At 44.6% G+C, this 14304-nt stretch overlaps 2 protein-coding genes across 11 annotated transcripts in view; one reads left to right on the forward strand and one right to left on the reverse strand.

The window, feature by feature from the left end:
* The window catches only part of PTK2 (protein tyrosine kinase 2), a 381820-nt gene extending 373930 nt beyond the window's left edge, over positions 1-7890 (forward strand). For 9 of the 10 annotated variants that reach the window (XM_048841744.2, XM_048841743.2, XM_048841741.2 and 6 more), the window contains one exon: positions 3205-4488. In XM_048841744.2, coding sequence (XP_048697701.1) covers positions 3205-3417 — 213 coding nt within the window. In that variant the 3' untranslated portion in view covers positions 3418-4488. Of the gene's footprint in view, positions 1-3204; positions 4489-5467 lie in introns of those variants that run through there. The other variant, XM_048841746.2, reaches the window with a different exon arrangement.
* RPLP1 (ribosomal protein lateral stalk subunit P1) lies at positions 7768-10721 on the reverse strand. The gene is made up of 4 exons (XM_048841756.2): positions 10586-10721; positions 9734-9808; positions 8570-8681; positions 7768-7908 (listed from the first exon to the last, which is right to left on the reverse strand). The coding sequence occupies exons 1-4, from the start codon at positions 10655-10657 to the stop codon at positions 7829-7831; spliced, it is 339 nt and encodes a 112-aa protein (XP_048697713.1). The 5' UTR covers positions 10658-10721; the 3' UTR covers positions 7768-7828.
* Positions 10722-14304: the final 3583 nt, after the last annotated feature.

A 14304-nucleotide genomic window follows, 5' to 3' on the forward strand; every position in this document is an offset into this window, starting at 1 on the left:
GTTCCTCATGGGGTTTATATTAAGACAGGAGATGAACTGTCTTCTCCTGTTAGTAGCAATAGAGCCAGTCCCTCCCCCTCACAGGGTCAAGAGGTTTTACTTGAAGTATTTCCTCAGACCAAAGAAGGATGGAGGGTGGAAGCTGATCTTAAATCTAAGACATCCAAACAAGTTTGTAAAGCCTCAGAAGTTCAGTATGGTGACTCTGGCAGCGATATTTCCTTCACTGGAGAAGGGGTATTGGTTTTCGGCCCTCGACCTACAAGATGCCTATTTCCATATAACGATACGCGCCATTCCCACAGGAAATATCTACAATTCACCGTAGGTGAGGATCATTTCCAATACAGAGTATTTCATTTCAGATTATCCTGTGCCCCAAGGTTGTTCTCCAAAGCCCTGGCAATAGCGGCTGCTTACCTCCAACAGGAGGACATCCTAGTCTTCCTGTACCTTGACGACTGGCTACTCAAGAGCCATTCTTACAAAGCAGTTCTGTCTTCTACCCAGACAGCCCTTGCTCTTTTCCAAGAGTCGGGTCTTCAGCTCAATATAAGGAAATCCATGTTAACCCCCTAAAGAAGATTCAGTTTATAGGGGCTTCTTTGGAATCATTGACTGAGGGTTTTTCGTCTCTTAGATATGTTCGTAACTTTGTCAGATTTGGTATGGACAATTCAGGGGAGTCCTTGGACTGCTATAAGAAACGGTCCTCAGCTTCTGGGACACACGGCAGCTTGCACTTAGATGACCGACCACACAATGCTATGCCTTCGCTGCATTCAAGGTTGGCTCAGAACAACCTATTCTTCAGTCAGACACACCTTGGACAGGCAGGTGACAAGCTAATGTGGTCTTGGGATGCATCAGGCGAGGTATTTCCAGTAGAGATAAGGAGGTGTTAGTACCGTTATACAAGGCACTGGTGAGACCTCACCTGGAATACTGTGTGCAGTTCTGGTCTCCCATGTTTAAGAAGGATGAATTCAAACTGGAACAGGTACAGAGAAGGGCTACTAGGATGATCCGAGGAATGGAAAACCTGTCTTATGAAAGGAGACTCAAGGAGCTTGGCTTGTTTAGCCTAACCAAAAGAAGGTTGAGGGGAGATATGATTGCTCTCTATAAATATATCAGAGGGATAAATACCATGGAGGGAGAGGAATTATTTAAGCTCAGTACCAATGTGGACCCAAGAACAAATGGATATAAACTGGTCATCGGGAAGTTTAGACTTGAAATTAGATGAAGGTTTCTAACCATCAGAGGAGTGAAGTTTTGGAATAGCCTTCCAAGGGAAGCAGTGGGGGCAAAAGACCTATCTGGCTTTAAGATTAGACTTGATAAGTTTATGGAGGAGATGGTATGATGGGATAACATGATTTTGGCAATTAATTGATCTTTAAATATTCATGGTAAATAGGCCCAATGGCCTATGATAAGATGTTAGGTGGGGTGGGATCTGAGTTACTACAGAAAATTCTTTTCCTGGGTATCTGGCTGGTGAATCTTGCCCATATGCTCAGGGTTTAGCTGATCACCATATTTGGGGTCGGGAAGGAATTTTCCTCCAGAGCAGATTGGAAGAGGCCCTGGAGGTTTTTCGCCTTCCTCTGTAGCATGGGGCATGGGTCACTTGCTGGAGGATTCTCTGCTCCTTGAAGTCTTTAAACCACGATTTGAGGACTTCAGTAGCTCAGACATAGGTGAGAGGTTTTTCGGAGGAGTGGGTGGGTGAGATTCTGTGGCCTGCGTTGTGCAGGAGATCGGACTAGATGATCATAATGATCCCTTCTGACCTTAATATCTATGAATCTATTATGCTCTCCTTCTTAAATGAGTCATTCTCATCACCCCCAACTTACCCAGACAGTTCTAGTTTCTGAGTCCCCTACACATGTCCTCTCAGTCGCTGATCAAAATTCAGTCCTTTTCCGATCTCCTGACACAGGAGAAAGGCAGAATCCATGTCTCTTCTATCCTTGAAAGTTCTGTTCCTGGTAGCCATCACCTCAGCCAGGAAGGTGTCTCAGAGTACTGATGACAATCCACCTTACACCATATTCCATAGAAACAAAGTCATAGCATTTACATCCTAAGTTCATCCACAAAGTAGTTTCAAAATTTCACACAAACAGTCAGTTCACTTACCTGTGTTTTTTTCCAAAACCACATGCATCTGAAAAAAAAGAAAGTGGATGTCATTCCCCCAACACGCAACAAGCCTTAGCCTTTTGCCTGCAAAGGACAAAAACAATCAGAAAATCTCCCAGATTGTTTATAGCTGTAGGGGAAAGAGTTCAAAGTCAAGATATATCTTCTCAGAGAATCTCTAAATAGATCTCACACTGTATCTTACTCTGCTATAAGCTAACATTCTTCCCCTTCATGGAGTGAGGGCTCATTCTACAAGAGCACAAGTGAGTCAGGGTTAAATTTTTTCCCAGGTCATTGTGTCTGTGCCTGCAAAATCTGAATGAACAGGGGTCAATGAGAATGGTAGAAGAATATGATTCTTAGAGTATGAGAGAGGCTTAGTGACTCTCCCCTTCCAAATGTTTACTTCACCTGCTGTGTGGTTTGTTAAAATATCTGTAGCTTACACCTTCGTATTTATTGTATTTTATTATTGCTTAGATAATCAGTGTTAAGATAATTTTAAGAAAAAGGCCTGAGAGAGGATGATTTAGGAACCTGGAAACAGATTTAGGAATCTGATCTCTGTGACCATAGGTGCTGGAACTAGGGGTGTTGCTGCAGCTCATGGCTTGAAGTAGTAATAACGACCCAAATACGTGGTTTCCATCTTCAGCATCAGCACTATAAAAATTGTTCCAGCACCACTGCCTAGGACAGAGGTTCAAATTCAGCACTGGTGAATAGTGTCCTCTAGTTATTAACACTAGATGGCTGTTCAGTGGCCTGGAAGAGCAAATTCTTGGTCTAGTTTGTCGTGGACAAAGCCCATTAGCTGCTGGAGTCCACACAACTACTACTACCCTGCCCCATCCAGCGTGTTGGCTACAGAGATGGAGGCCACAAGATGGTATCTGAAGTATAGGTTTCACCAGCAAAGAAGGAGCGCTGCCTTAGGGGGAGTACGCTGCACAGTTAGGAATTCCATCGTGAGTGTGATACCCCAGATTTATTTGCCTCCTCTGAAATGCTGCCTGCAGGGCCTGACTGAATCTTGTATCTTTCCAGATTGAGATGGCACAGAAGCTGTTGAACTCTGATTTGGCTGAACTGATTAACAAGATGAAATTGGCACAGCAATACGTCATGACTAGCCTGCAGCAGGAATACAAAAAGCAAATGCTCACAGCTGCTCATGCTCTGGCTGTGGATGCCAAAAACTTGCTGGATGTTATTGATCAAGCCAGACTGAAAATGATTGGTCAGTCCAGACCCCATTAAACACTGAGGAAGAATTTTTTGTCGTTCTTTTTAGGAATATTGCTCATGTAAGGATGTTATCTAGCCTTCCACCAGCGGTGAGGATTAACCCTGCATAGTCCTGGATTTCCAGTGACTCCTGCTTCATCAGACCTGATTGACAGCTGTTGGTTTTCTCTCTCTCTCATTATAAAAGTTTAACCAAGTTTTTACCATAAAGCCAAGATGGTCTGGGATTCAAAATGTGGCATTATCGCAGAATGAAGTTTGTACAGAAGCCCTTGGGAATCGTGACTGGGGAAGACAATTACATTTTACATCATCACATAGGATGTGTGTTCCCTAAAATTGCCAAGGGGTTACAATCTCAGAGCCAGGACTGTCCGAGCTGCAGATTGGAGAAAAATATTGTGAGGTGAAGAATTCTGGGAAACCTCAGGGCTGAGAATTCTTGCCCACAGTATGCAAGCTATCCAGACTGGAATTTTTTATTAGAACACTTACGTCGCAATATGCTAATCACGATTTACAGAGAAAGAAAATAAAAAAGCTCTATTTTCAAGACTTCAGTCATTTCAAAAGAAACTAAAGCCCTCTTCATCTTTCTGCCTTTTACTTTTATGTGGATGTGTGAAACATTTGTTTGGAAACTAGCTGTAGAACACAACTGAAAACTCTTGTATGTCTTTTCACCAGAATAACTTGCCAGTTTTTTGTAGCAATGTTATTTTCCTTGGAAGCAAAAAGCTGCTTTGTACCAGAGCAACTCAGAGCCGCATTTAGAAGAGAAGTTCTGTAACCATATGTGTTCCCCATTTTTATATAATTTATACAGAAAGATTAAAGCCATGTTGAATATTCTAAATCCACTGTAGTTAACTAACCCATCTTTGAGTCTATCTTGCCTGGGAGGAGTTACAGCAGAGCAGTGTGAATGTTTTCTTTGATTTTTTTTTCCAGTTACACCATCTGTTCTGTTAAATAAAAACCACCATGCTCCCTTTTGTTTGATGGGGGTTATAAATTATTCTCAGGAAGAATATAATGAACTGTACAGTTACTTTGACCTATTAAAAAGGTGTTACCAGTGAAGTCCTGGCTGTAAAATTTCTTCCTATGCTGCAGAGCACAAAGCGTTTTGGAGGAGTTTTCTGACCTTGCTTTTTTCATCAATCGTAAATTTCAGCAGTTTATGTAGACTTAAAAAAACAGAAGGGCACTGTTGGGAGGAAGGCCAAAAAATTGACCTTATGATAAATCCTTTCACGTTAAGGTACACACAACTCTGCAGAGCATTTCTCCACCCAAACCTAATGTTCAGGGAGGAAAAAATTCATTCCTACAACCTACTTCCCAAAAAAAAGCAACAGATAGCTTAAACTAAGGCAAATATAAAGTTTTTCAGCAATATATAAACCTTCAGTTTCCCAGTTCTTCACAGGTTCCTGTCCTGGTAGCATGGATGAGCAGCCATTTTCTCCCCTCAGAGCCCATTCCTCAGCATTCCCATCTTTTGATATGCTGGCTTTAAGGAACCCCTAGTTGTTTTATATATGCTAAAATCTTCCCACTAACACCACAAAAACAAAAAACACCCTAAGGCACATCTCAGCAAGTGAAATTATGTGGAGTTTCTAGGCCAACCCATTTAGGACTTGAATCCTACAAAATCGTTAAAAACAAGTGAACTTAATGTAAATTATCAAAATACTATGCATTTCTAACTTTGTGTAACCAAAACTTCTCAGAACTGAAATGTCAGGAAGATAAAGTTGAAAATTGGGCTATTTCTGAAAATTTCAGCTTCCTCCTTAACTAGGGATGGGTTGATTGCTTTTCCATTCAAATACATTTTAAAATAGGATATACTTTCTTCAATTATCTACTTATTTATAACTGTGGCTGTCGCTTAACATAGTCCATGAAAGTTACCATTCTCCTGCTATATAGACATGAATTCAGTCAAGAAAAAAAGAATTGAGCCTGCATTGAGGAAAGCAACAGATTTTGAACACCAAAATACCATGGAAACGTAGGTTTGTTTTAACTTCTCTGCCTATTTCATTGACAGATGGCGTGCGGGAGCATTTCATGACTCCTCTGATCTTTGTCCAACTTCTTTGCTGCTTCAAGCTAATATGCTCAGGCAGCTCAGCGCTTAACCCAAGACAAATTGAAATCCAGTACTGTGAGAGTGGTGGGATTGAGTGCAGAGCATAAACTGAAAGATGGGCTGACAACTCAGGACTAGTCAGAGATACATTGTGGTTTCTGACTTCATCTGAAACTCCTGCACACAGACAATAAGACAAGTTAAAAAAACACAGAATCTCACCTAAAATTGGTATTTCAGAATTCAGTGTTTTTTAAATGAGGTAACTTCCTGGCCCAGGTTACCCCCCAGGGGGTAGTCACAGATGTATCTACTTACACAAGTAGAACATGGGATGTGCTGTGGATAAATGAGCTGTCTTTCAATTTTAACAGTTGCGCTATTGTTTTACCTTGTTAATTACTTTATTTTAAAAATATCTTTTGCTTTTCATACAATTGAATTTCTGAATGAAAGACTTAGGAATTACGGATGGGCTCCTGTGAAAAATGAGCCAGTTTTTTTGAGCTACTTTCTGTTGTTTGTTTTTAAAAAAGCAGATACTGAAGAAAAACAGAAGGGGGACCCTATGACAGAGAGCTCTTTAGGATTTCTGGAAGTTAACCTGAAAAGATTCATTATAGAACTGCAACTTGAAAGTTTTGGTTCAGTTTGTGGCCATTTATTTGAACCTTTCCTTGTATTCAGAGCAATTGCTTGGTGTTGTAAGGAAGGATTTTGGCTTTCTTCCTCCATGATCTAATCCAGGGATTCTCAAACTGGGGTCATGAGGTTATTACATGGGGGGTTGCGAGCCCTCCATCCCAAACCCCGCTTTGCCTCCAGCATTTATAATATTTTTTTAAAGTTTTAAATTTATACTGGGGGTTGCACTCAAATTTTCTGTGTGAAAGGGGTCATCAGTACAAAAGTTTGAGAACCACTGATCTATAGATTTCTTAAAGAATTGAGGTTGCAAAGTGAAATTCAAGTCAGTTGAACAGGGGTTCTCCCCACTCATTCAACAGGTGAACATTTTAAGGGGGTTGGATGTTCACAAAATTGCATTAATTACAGAATAACTTTGTATAAAAGTTCAAGTTGCTCTCTGTGATACAGAAAACCATTGTAGCTACCTGACCCTCTGCAAGAGGAAGCAGAGTTTTGTACAGAAATTTGAATTGGTCTAAAAAATGCTCTTAGCTTTAAGTATTGTATACTAACTCCAATAAATTCCTTTTCAGAGAATTTAACCAACTTGCCAGCTTTAATGAAAGGGGGAAGGAGGCACAATACAACTTCATCTTAACTGAGAGAAGTGTGGGTCACATTTATTAGTTCAAAGTTACGGTTTAACTTAAAACTAGGCTGTACAAAACATTGAATAAAACAGAAGCTTCTTAGGGGATAGTAGGCCCTCAGTGTTTTGTCCTAAGCTCCAGCCTTTGACATCTATCTATGATGGAAAAATAAAAACACTGGTGTAGATGTGAGTCGAATATAGCCCTTGTATGTGGGTGTAGTGTCATGGAAGGACTACAGGGTGATGTATACAGTAGCCTTCTCTTCATTCATACATATGGTGAAAGTTCACATGGGCTCTGTCCAGGACCTGATTAAGGTATAAGGAGATTGACTTTTTTTGGTCCAATGGCAACTATTTTATCATTCACCCTCTATTGACCAAAGTCTTAGTTTCAATCACTTCCAAAAAAGGAGGCAGCAGCCCTTCATCACCCATAAACTAAATTTCTACACAAGGCCAGGTGCAGTACTATTATCAAAAAGGCAAGCTTAAAATTTTTTTTCCTGCTGCTTGAAAATGCCTTGCCTGAATGATTAAACATCTGAGTGCAGTTCTACTGAAAAAAGGGGGTGATTAGATCAAAGATGAGAACCATCAATAGTCCTACTCATCCTCCTTAATTTAGCACCCCTAGTATCATGTATATTTTAAAGAGTAATGCTACTGGACAGGTTGAAGTGTCATTTTACTAGGACAGTGACCACTACAACTTCCCCTGCACAAGCTGGACCTGAATGTGGTAGCAACTTCAGCTAATGTCTTTAAACTGCCACAGCACTTAATACAAGAACAGTTTTATGCTGTCCTTACAGTGGGTCTTAATGTGAGTAAAAAGTTTTCAGAGAAAATCAAGTTGTGTACAATACAGTAGTGACTTTTGGGACATGGGATGATATAGGACCAGTCTGATGACTTGTGTTTCCTAATCCCCTCTCCACTTTTAAGAGTTCAAAAAAAACACCCCCTCCTCACATTCTTTAAAGACCAGATTAAAGAGTGTTTTGTTTTATTACAGATAGTACAAAAAAGTCAGTTTAGTCAAAGAGACCAAAACCCATGTCATCATCAGATTCCTCAGATTCTTCTTTCTTTTCTTCCTCTTTCTTCTCCTCAGCTGAAAAAGAAGAAAATGGTTAGCATCTCATCCTGAAAATCTGATATTACTGAAAAGTGATGTAGGGAGACCTAACTAACTAAACTCCACAAAGTTTGAGATACAAGAATCAAATTACATTGGAAAGGTAAAGTTACAATTGTGGTGATTCAGGGGCATGCTAGTACACCACCTACAGATAATCTAATCCACATCATCATCAATGCCCTTACTCCATGCAGTGCTTTTGACGACCAACATTGGAAGAAAGGGAGCTAAGGCAGTGCTATTAGCATTATAGTAACAAGCCCCCCTCAATCCAAAAGATGTAAGTTTACAAGCTAGAAATATTCTCCTTTTCCAATTATGAAAAAAGTTCTGCTCTTTAACCTAGTCAGATAACAGTATAGTTTTGCAGATTGAGTCCATACATAGACCTTGGAGACAAAAGAATTTAAAAGTTTACTGTAGCAAACCACACAAATTTCCATTTGCAATCAACAGTATTTCCTAAAGTTAAACTCCTTTCCTCTCACAAGTTCACCCATATTAAGATGTTTAAGAGCACAAAGCAGTTGTAAGTATTCAGAAAAGGTACAGCGGTGAGATACTTGACACTGTTTGTACAGTAACAGCATTTTGTACACCCATTTCTTCTACACCCATCCAAGAGCTCACTTACCAGGGGCAGCACCACCAGCAGGAGCAGCACCCCCTGCAGGAGCAGCAGCAGCTGGAGCACCACCAGCTCCTACATTACAGATCAGGCTTCCAATGTCAATGTTAGCTAGAGCCTAAGAATATTAAACATTTATTAGTACATTTTACAAAAGTTGCACAATTTACAGCTGTTCCATTATTGTAAGGAAATTTAAAATTGGCATAATTCAGCTCTTTATCCTTACCAGTTCCCAAGTTAGATTTAATCAGGCATTTACTTACTAATGTGCATGGGATGCTATCAGTCTGGTACTGAATTACAGTTGCTCTGTCTTCCATGTCAATTTACAAAACAAGTTTATCAAAACAATTCAGCAGACACTTGAGACAGCTACTGAATTTTGATCAAACCAAGTTGTTAACTGAACATCTGTCATGCCATCTTTAACATTAACTGTTCTAAGCAATTTTCTTCTCCCAGCTTGATCAAAATTTGGCTAAAAGATTCAGTGCACAATAAAGGAATGAAGCTGCACACGTCAGAATGCATAATTTGGCTTGAAGTACTTTTGACAAGTGAAGAGGCAGGAGAAAGAACAAACCATCCTGAGTCCCAGATCCTTGATTAAGTTTTCAGGGTAGTATTTAGAAAAGTTATCCTTTCACTTGTAGGCCTAGTACACGCATTGGTAAGTCAGTTTGTTTCTCTATAAACTCCATGTCAGTTCCTTTTCAGACTGAATCTGAAAATAAGATGACCAATCCTAACCTTCAAGGACATTGAAGTTTTTTCTATTAGAGGTGTACACTGCAGTCAGTGTGTCTATTTTGCTAATATTTGCCTCCACCAACAGTACTCAATGCTGATAAATGCTTAATTTGCTAATTGGGTTATCTGTTTGCTGCCAGTTTGGTATTTCATCAAAGGAAACATTCTTTGTATTCTCAAAGAAGTATAGTATTCTCAAAACATTAACCCCAATTAAATAATTATTCACAGTAATTTTATAGATATCTTGAGATCCATCTTAGTGACCCATGTCAGAACCACCTAGTTTTTGTTTTGTGATCTGCGGACTACTCACAAGGCATTTTATAGCTGTGTCCAGGCTGCAGGCAACTGTGGCAGGTGCTATGCTTGGATCAGACTTAAATACTTTGTTTAACCACCTCTGTTATTTCTTACCTTTGCAAACAGGCCTGGCCAGAAAGGTTCAACATTTACTCCAGCTGCTTTAATAAGTGCATTAATTTTGTCCTCCTGAAAAAATTCATTAAGAACATTGTTAGAACAGAAACTAAAGAGTCATGCAGAATGCATATACTTCATGTCACTGTAGCCCAGTCTCACAATTGCAAATAATGTCAATTCCTCAAAACTTTTGCGAACTATGATCAACTACCTTGAATATAATAATGTGGACAGAGACCAGTCTTGAGTGCAGAGATTCTGCTCAGTCCTAGAAACTGTGAAGTGCGTCGACAGCTGACAGAAGCTGCCACAGCATGACCAGGGCCACTCACACCCCCTCAGTTTCCCTATCTGTAACATGGGCAGAGCGACACTGCTCTCCTTTGCCCACCCCTCCGAGGGCTGCTGCCCAAGAGCCCTACCTCGGAGCGAGGCGCCACTTGAGCCTCGAACGCCAGCCTAAGGAACACCCACGTCCGGGCCCGGCTGGTCCCTGCCCGCCTTCCTGACCCGCCCTGGCACAGCGGGGGGGGCCGGGCTCGGGACCATGGGGGGAGGGACGCGCGGCGGAACTCCGCCCCCCCTCGCCCCCCGGCCACGCGGGCTGGCATCTTTCCACGGAAGCCCGCCCCGCCCTCGCGGCACAACGCGGACCCCGGGCGGCCGAGGAAGGAGCCGCGTCGCTGGGCCCCGCCCCCCCGTCAGGCTGAGGGGGCACCGACCCCCCCACCCGGGAGGACGCGGCGGGACTCCCCACCTCCCCCTCCGGCGTCCCACCCAGGCAGAGGAGCGGCCCCATCCCCGCGCCGCCGCCATCTTGCGGCGCGTGGGGCCGGCCTCGCTCACCGTGACGGTGACCTCGTCGTCGTGCAGGATGAGCGCGGCGTAGATGCAGGCGAGCTCGGAGCTGGAGGCCATGGCTGAACGGGCGGGTGGCGGTGGGGCGCGGTGCTGGTCGCCGGGATGTAACGGCCTTAGCTTCAGCTGAAGGACACAGCACCTTGGGCCGCCAGAGAGACGAGAGAAAGGGGGCGCTTTGGGGAAGTGTTTATATATCCAGCCTTAGCCAATCACAGCCCAGAATGAGATCTCTCCGCCAGTCAGTCGAAAGCTGGATATTCTTCCCCAATCACGGAATGCATAGTCCTAGCCAATCAGTGCTCGGCCCCGCCTCTCGCGGGAGTGACGGACACTCACGGAAGTACCCGAGGACAGCCGAGCAGGGAAAGGGGTGTGCAGAGCGACCCCACCGCAGCCGCTAGGGGGAGCAGGAGCGAAGTGGAGGGATTTCTTCCCGGCGCGCCTTGCAAGCGAGTGTCTCCCGCTCTCCGGCACAGGCCCGCTGGAGTCATCGTGCCGTCTCCCGCGCCCCGCTTCCCGCGCCCCGCACCCGGGGCAGAGGCGTGCATCCCCGCATCCCCACAGAAAGGTCAAAACACAGCGGAGCGAGCCTTGCGTACACGCAACCTGCCGGCCAATGAGAACCACCACCAGACAAAAATCACATCCACGCTAAAATAAATTGGTTAGTCTCTAAGGTGCCACAAGTCCTCCTGTTCTTTCTAGCCACGCTGTGCTAAACAGCAGCTGCTGGCGTAATGCTAGGAAATAGCGTCATCTCCTTCCCAGCATTCCTGTGAGTCACGTATTTATTACGTTATTAAATGCCCCAAAATTGTGTGAGCACAAGGGCTGTAAATTTTGCAATCCCTGAAAACCAAACCCCCCCCCCGCAGCCCTCGAGGCCCCGCCCCGTTTTTTCCTGCAAGGCCCTTCCCTCTGCCATCCCCTCCCCTCCATCACTTCCTCTCCCATCCCCCAGGACTCACCTGCCTCCTGCAGAGCTGGGCTGGGAGGAGCTGAAGTGGAGCCTTCCCACCTGCCCAGTCGGGCACAGCAGGGGGTCAGTCCCCGGACTCCCAGGGCGAGGGACTGGGGTGGGGAAATCAGGGCACAGTGGGGCTTCCCGGAGCGAGGGGACAGGGTGGGGAAATCGGGGCACAGGGGGCAGACAGGTTACACCGGTACCTACTTTGGAGCCGGGAGCCAGTCAGTTCTCTCTAAAAAGAACAGGAGGACTTGTGGCACCTTAGGGACTAACAAATTTATTTGAGTATAAGCTTTCGTGAGCTACAGCTCACTTCATCGGATGCGTTCAGTTCTCTCTGTCAGGCTGGGGGGACGGGAAGGGCAGTAACTGCTAAGCAAAGCCCCTCCAGCAGCAGCAGCTGCTCTTCCCGCCCAAGGTGGCGGAGGCCAGTTATTGCAGGCAACCAGAATTTTAGCGTCTGGTCAGCTGTGCTGACCAATCGCGGCCAATTTCCCTTTTCGACCAGACCTTTCGGTTTTGGACACCTGGCCACTGTAGTTAACACAGACTTGAGATTGCCCAAGGTGCCTCCTACCCTTCTAGAATGAGATTAGCTAAATTTAAACCTCTGAAAACCAGGAAATTGTTGTAACAACCAGACAAGGTACTAACAAACTTCAACAGGACTTTATTTTTAAAGTGGAAAGCTCTTTACCAAGCTGCTGCTGCACCCTTGGTAGCTCTCACTCAGCTTCCTCAATGCCCCACCCCTTCCAGTTTCCTGTCCTTTCAGACTCCCAACAGCCAGTGCTTCCAGTTCTAATACTTACAAGCAGCATCTAAACACCACAGAAATGAAGGGTAATGGTCAGAGGTGAAAGTAACTTAAAAGACTCACCGGTACCCAAGTCCTGAGCAGGGGCATGGTCTCAACCAGAAGAGGCGGGGCCTTTAAATAAAGATTTAAAGGCCCTGGGGCTCCGGCTGCCGCTTCTGGGGCTTCTCAATGGTTCTGCAAGCACTGGTGGATCATAAGGGACATTTCACCAACATCAGCGTGGGATGGCCGGGAAAGGTGCATGACGCTCACATCTTTAGGAACTCCGGGCTGTTTGAGCAGCTGCAAGAAGGGACTTACTTCCCAGACCAGAAATTACCACTGGGGATGTTGAAATGCCAATAGTTATCCAGCCTACCCCTTGCTCCCAGGGCTTATGAAGCCATACACTGGCATCCTGGACAGTAGTAAGGAGCAGTTCAACTATAGGCTGAGCAAGTGCAGAATGGTGGTAGAATGTGCCTTTGGTTGTTTAAAAGCTCGTTGGCACTGTTTGCTGACTAGGTCAGACCTCAGCGCAACCAACGTTTCCATTGGAGCATAAGCTTTTGTGGGTGAATACCCACTTCGTTGGACGCAACGAATCACATGTGGTGCCACCAGTTTGTGCTTGTTTGCCGGGCCCAGAATCGGCATTCCACTGTATCAACCAGCCCCACTGCCACCATGATGTCCCAATTGCCACAGCCCATGCTTTCAGAAATGTCTGTGTCCATGTCCTCATCAAAATTGTTCTCGTGCTGGCGTCTCTTAGCCTGGTTCTGCATAGACTCCAGGATAATGCGCGAGGTGTTTACAGTGCTCACAACAGCAGCAGTGAGCTGAGCGGGCTCCATGCTTGCCATGGTATCGCATCTGCAGGAGAGCAGAGTTGCAGCAGAAGCAGTGGATGATGACGGATGCCACAAGATTAGATATTTGTACAGAATGATGAGAGGACCTGTGAGGTGGATTCATGGCACCAGGAGAGCAGAGTTGCAGCGGAAGCGGTGGATGACGACAACATGGAGAAATTTGCTATTGAGACTGAGCTCATTTACAAGAGCAGGAGAGCAGAGTTGCAGTAGACACGATGGATGATGACAGTTAGCAGTCGTACTGCACCGTCTGCTGACAGCGGCACCCAGGACACAACAGCAGCGGTGACGCTGAGCTGAGCGGGCTCCATGCTTGCCATGGTATGGCGTCTGCACGGAAAAAAGGCACGACATGATTGTCTGCCGTTGCTTTCATGGAGGGAGGGGTGACTGACGACATACCCAAAACCACCCATGACAATGTTTTTGCCCCATAAGGCATTGGGAGCTTAACCCAGAATTCCAATGGGCAGTGGAGACTGCGGGAACTGTGGGATAGCTACCCACAGTGCACCACTCCATAAGTCAATGCTAGCCACGGTAGTGAGGACGCACTCTGCCGACTTAATGCACTTAGTGTGGACATACACAATCGACTGTACAAAATCAATTTCTAAAAATCGACTTCTATAAAATCGACCTAATTTCATAGTGTAGACATACCCTTAGTTACTCTCCTCTGCCTGAATTAACTGATAACTATTGAACACATCAAGAGCTCCAGAACCAGTCAAAAATAAGATATCTGACTGTCTTCCTTTTTAATGGCAACCATTGTTTGCAGATACAGAGGGAAGCACTGTTTGAACTTCCTCCATTTATCATCCACATTTCCAGAGGTTTCAGCCCTTGTGGAGCTTTTTACTGCTCAGGATATTTTCTTAATTTCTTTGTACTCCTGGTACCATGTGGTGTGCAGTTCCAACTGTGGAACAGTACAGTTCTCCACATAATCTGGGTGGCATACATGCCAGTGGTCTTTAGGGCTTAGTGAGGAGTGAGTGAAGGCAATGTGCAGAAGGAATGCTCACGCCCAGGGTGAAGGGGCTGTAACATTTTG

Source organism: Caretta caretta, chromosome 2, assembly GCF_965140235.1.
Source record: "Caretta caretta isolate rCarCar2 chromosome 2, rCarCar1.hap1, whole genome shotgun sequence".
In the NCBI taxonomy this organism is placed as follows: domain Eukaryota; kingdom Metazoa; phylum Chordata; order Testudines; family Cheloniidae; genus Caretta; species Caretta caretta.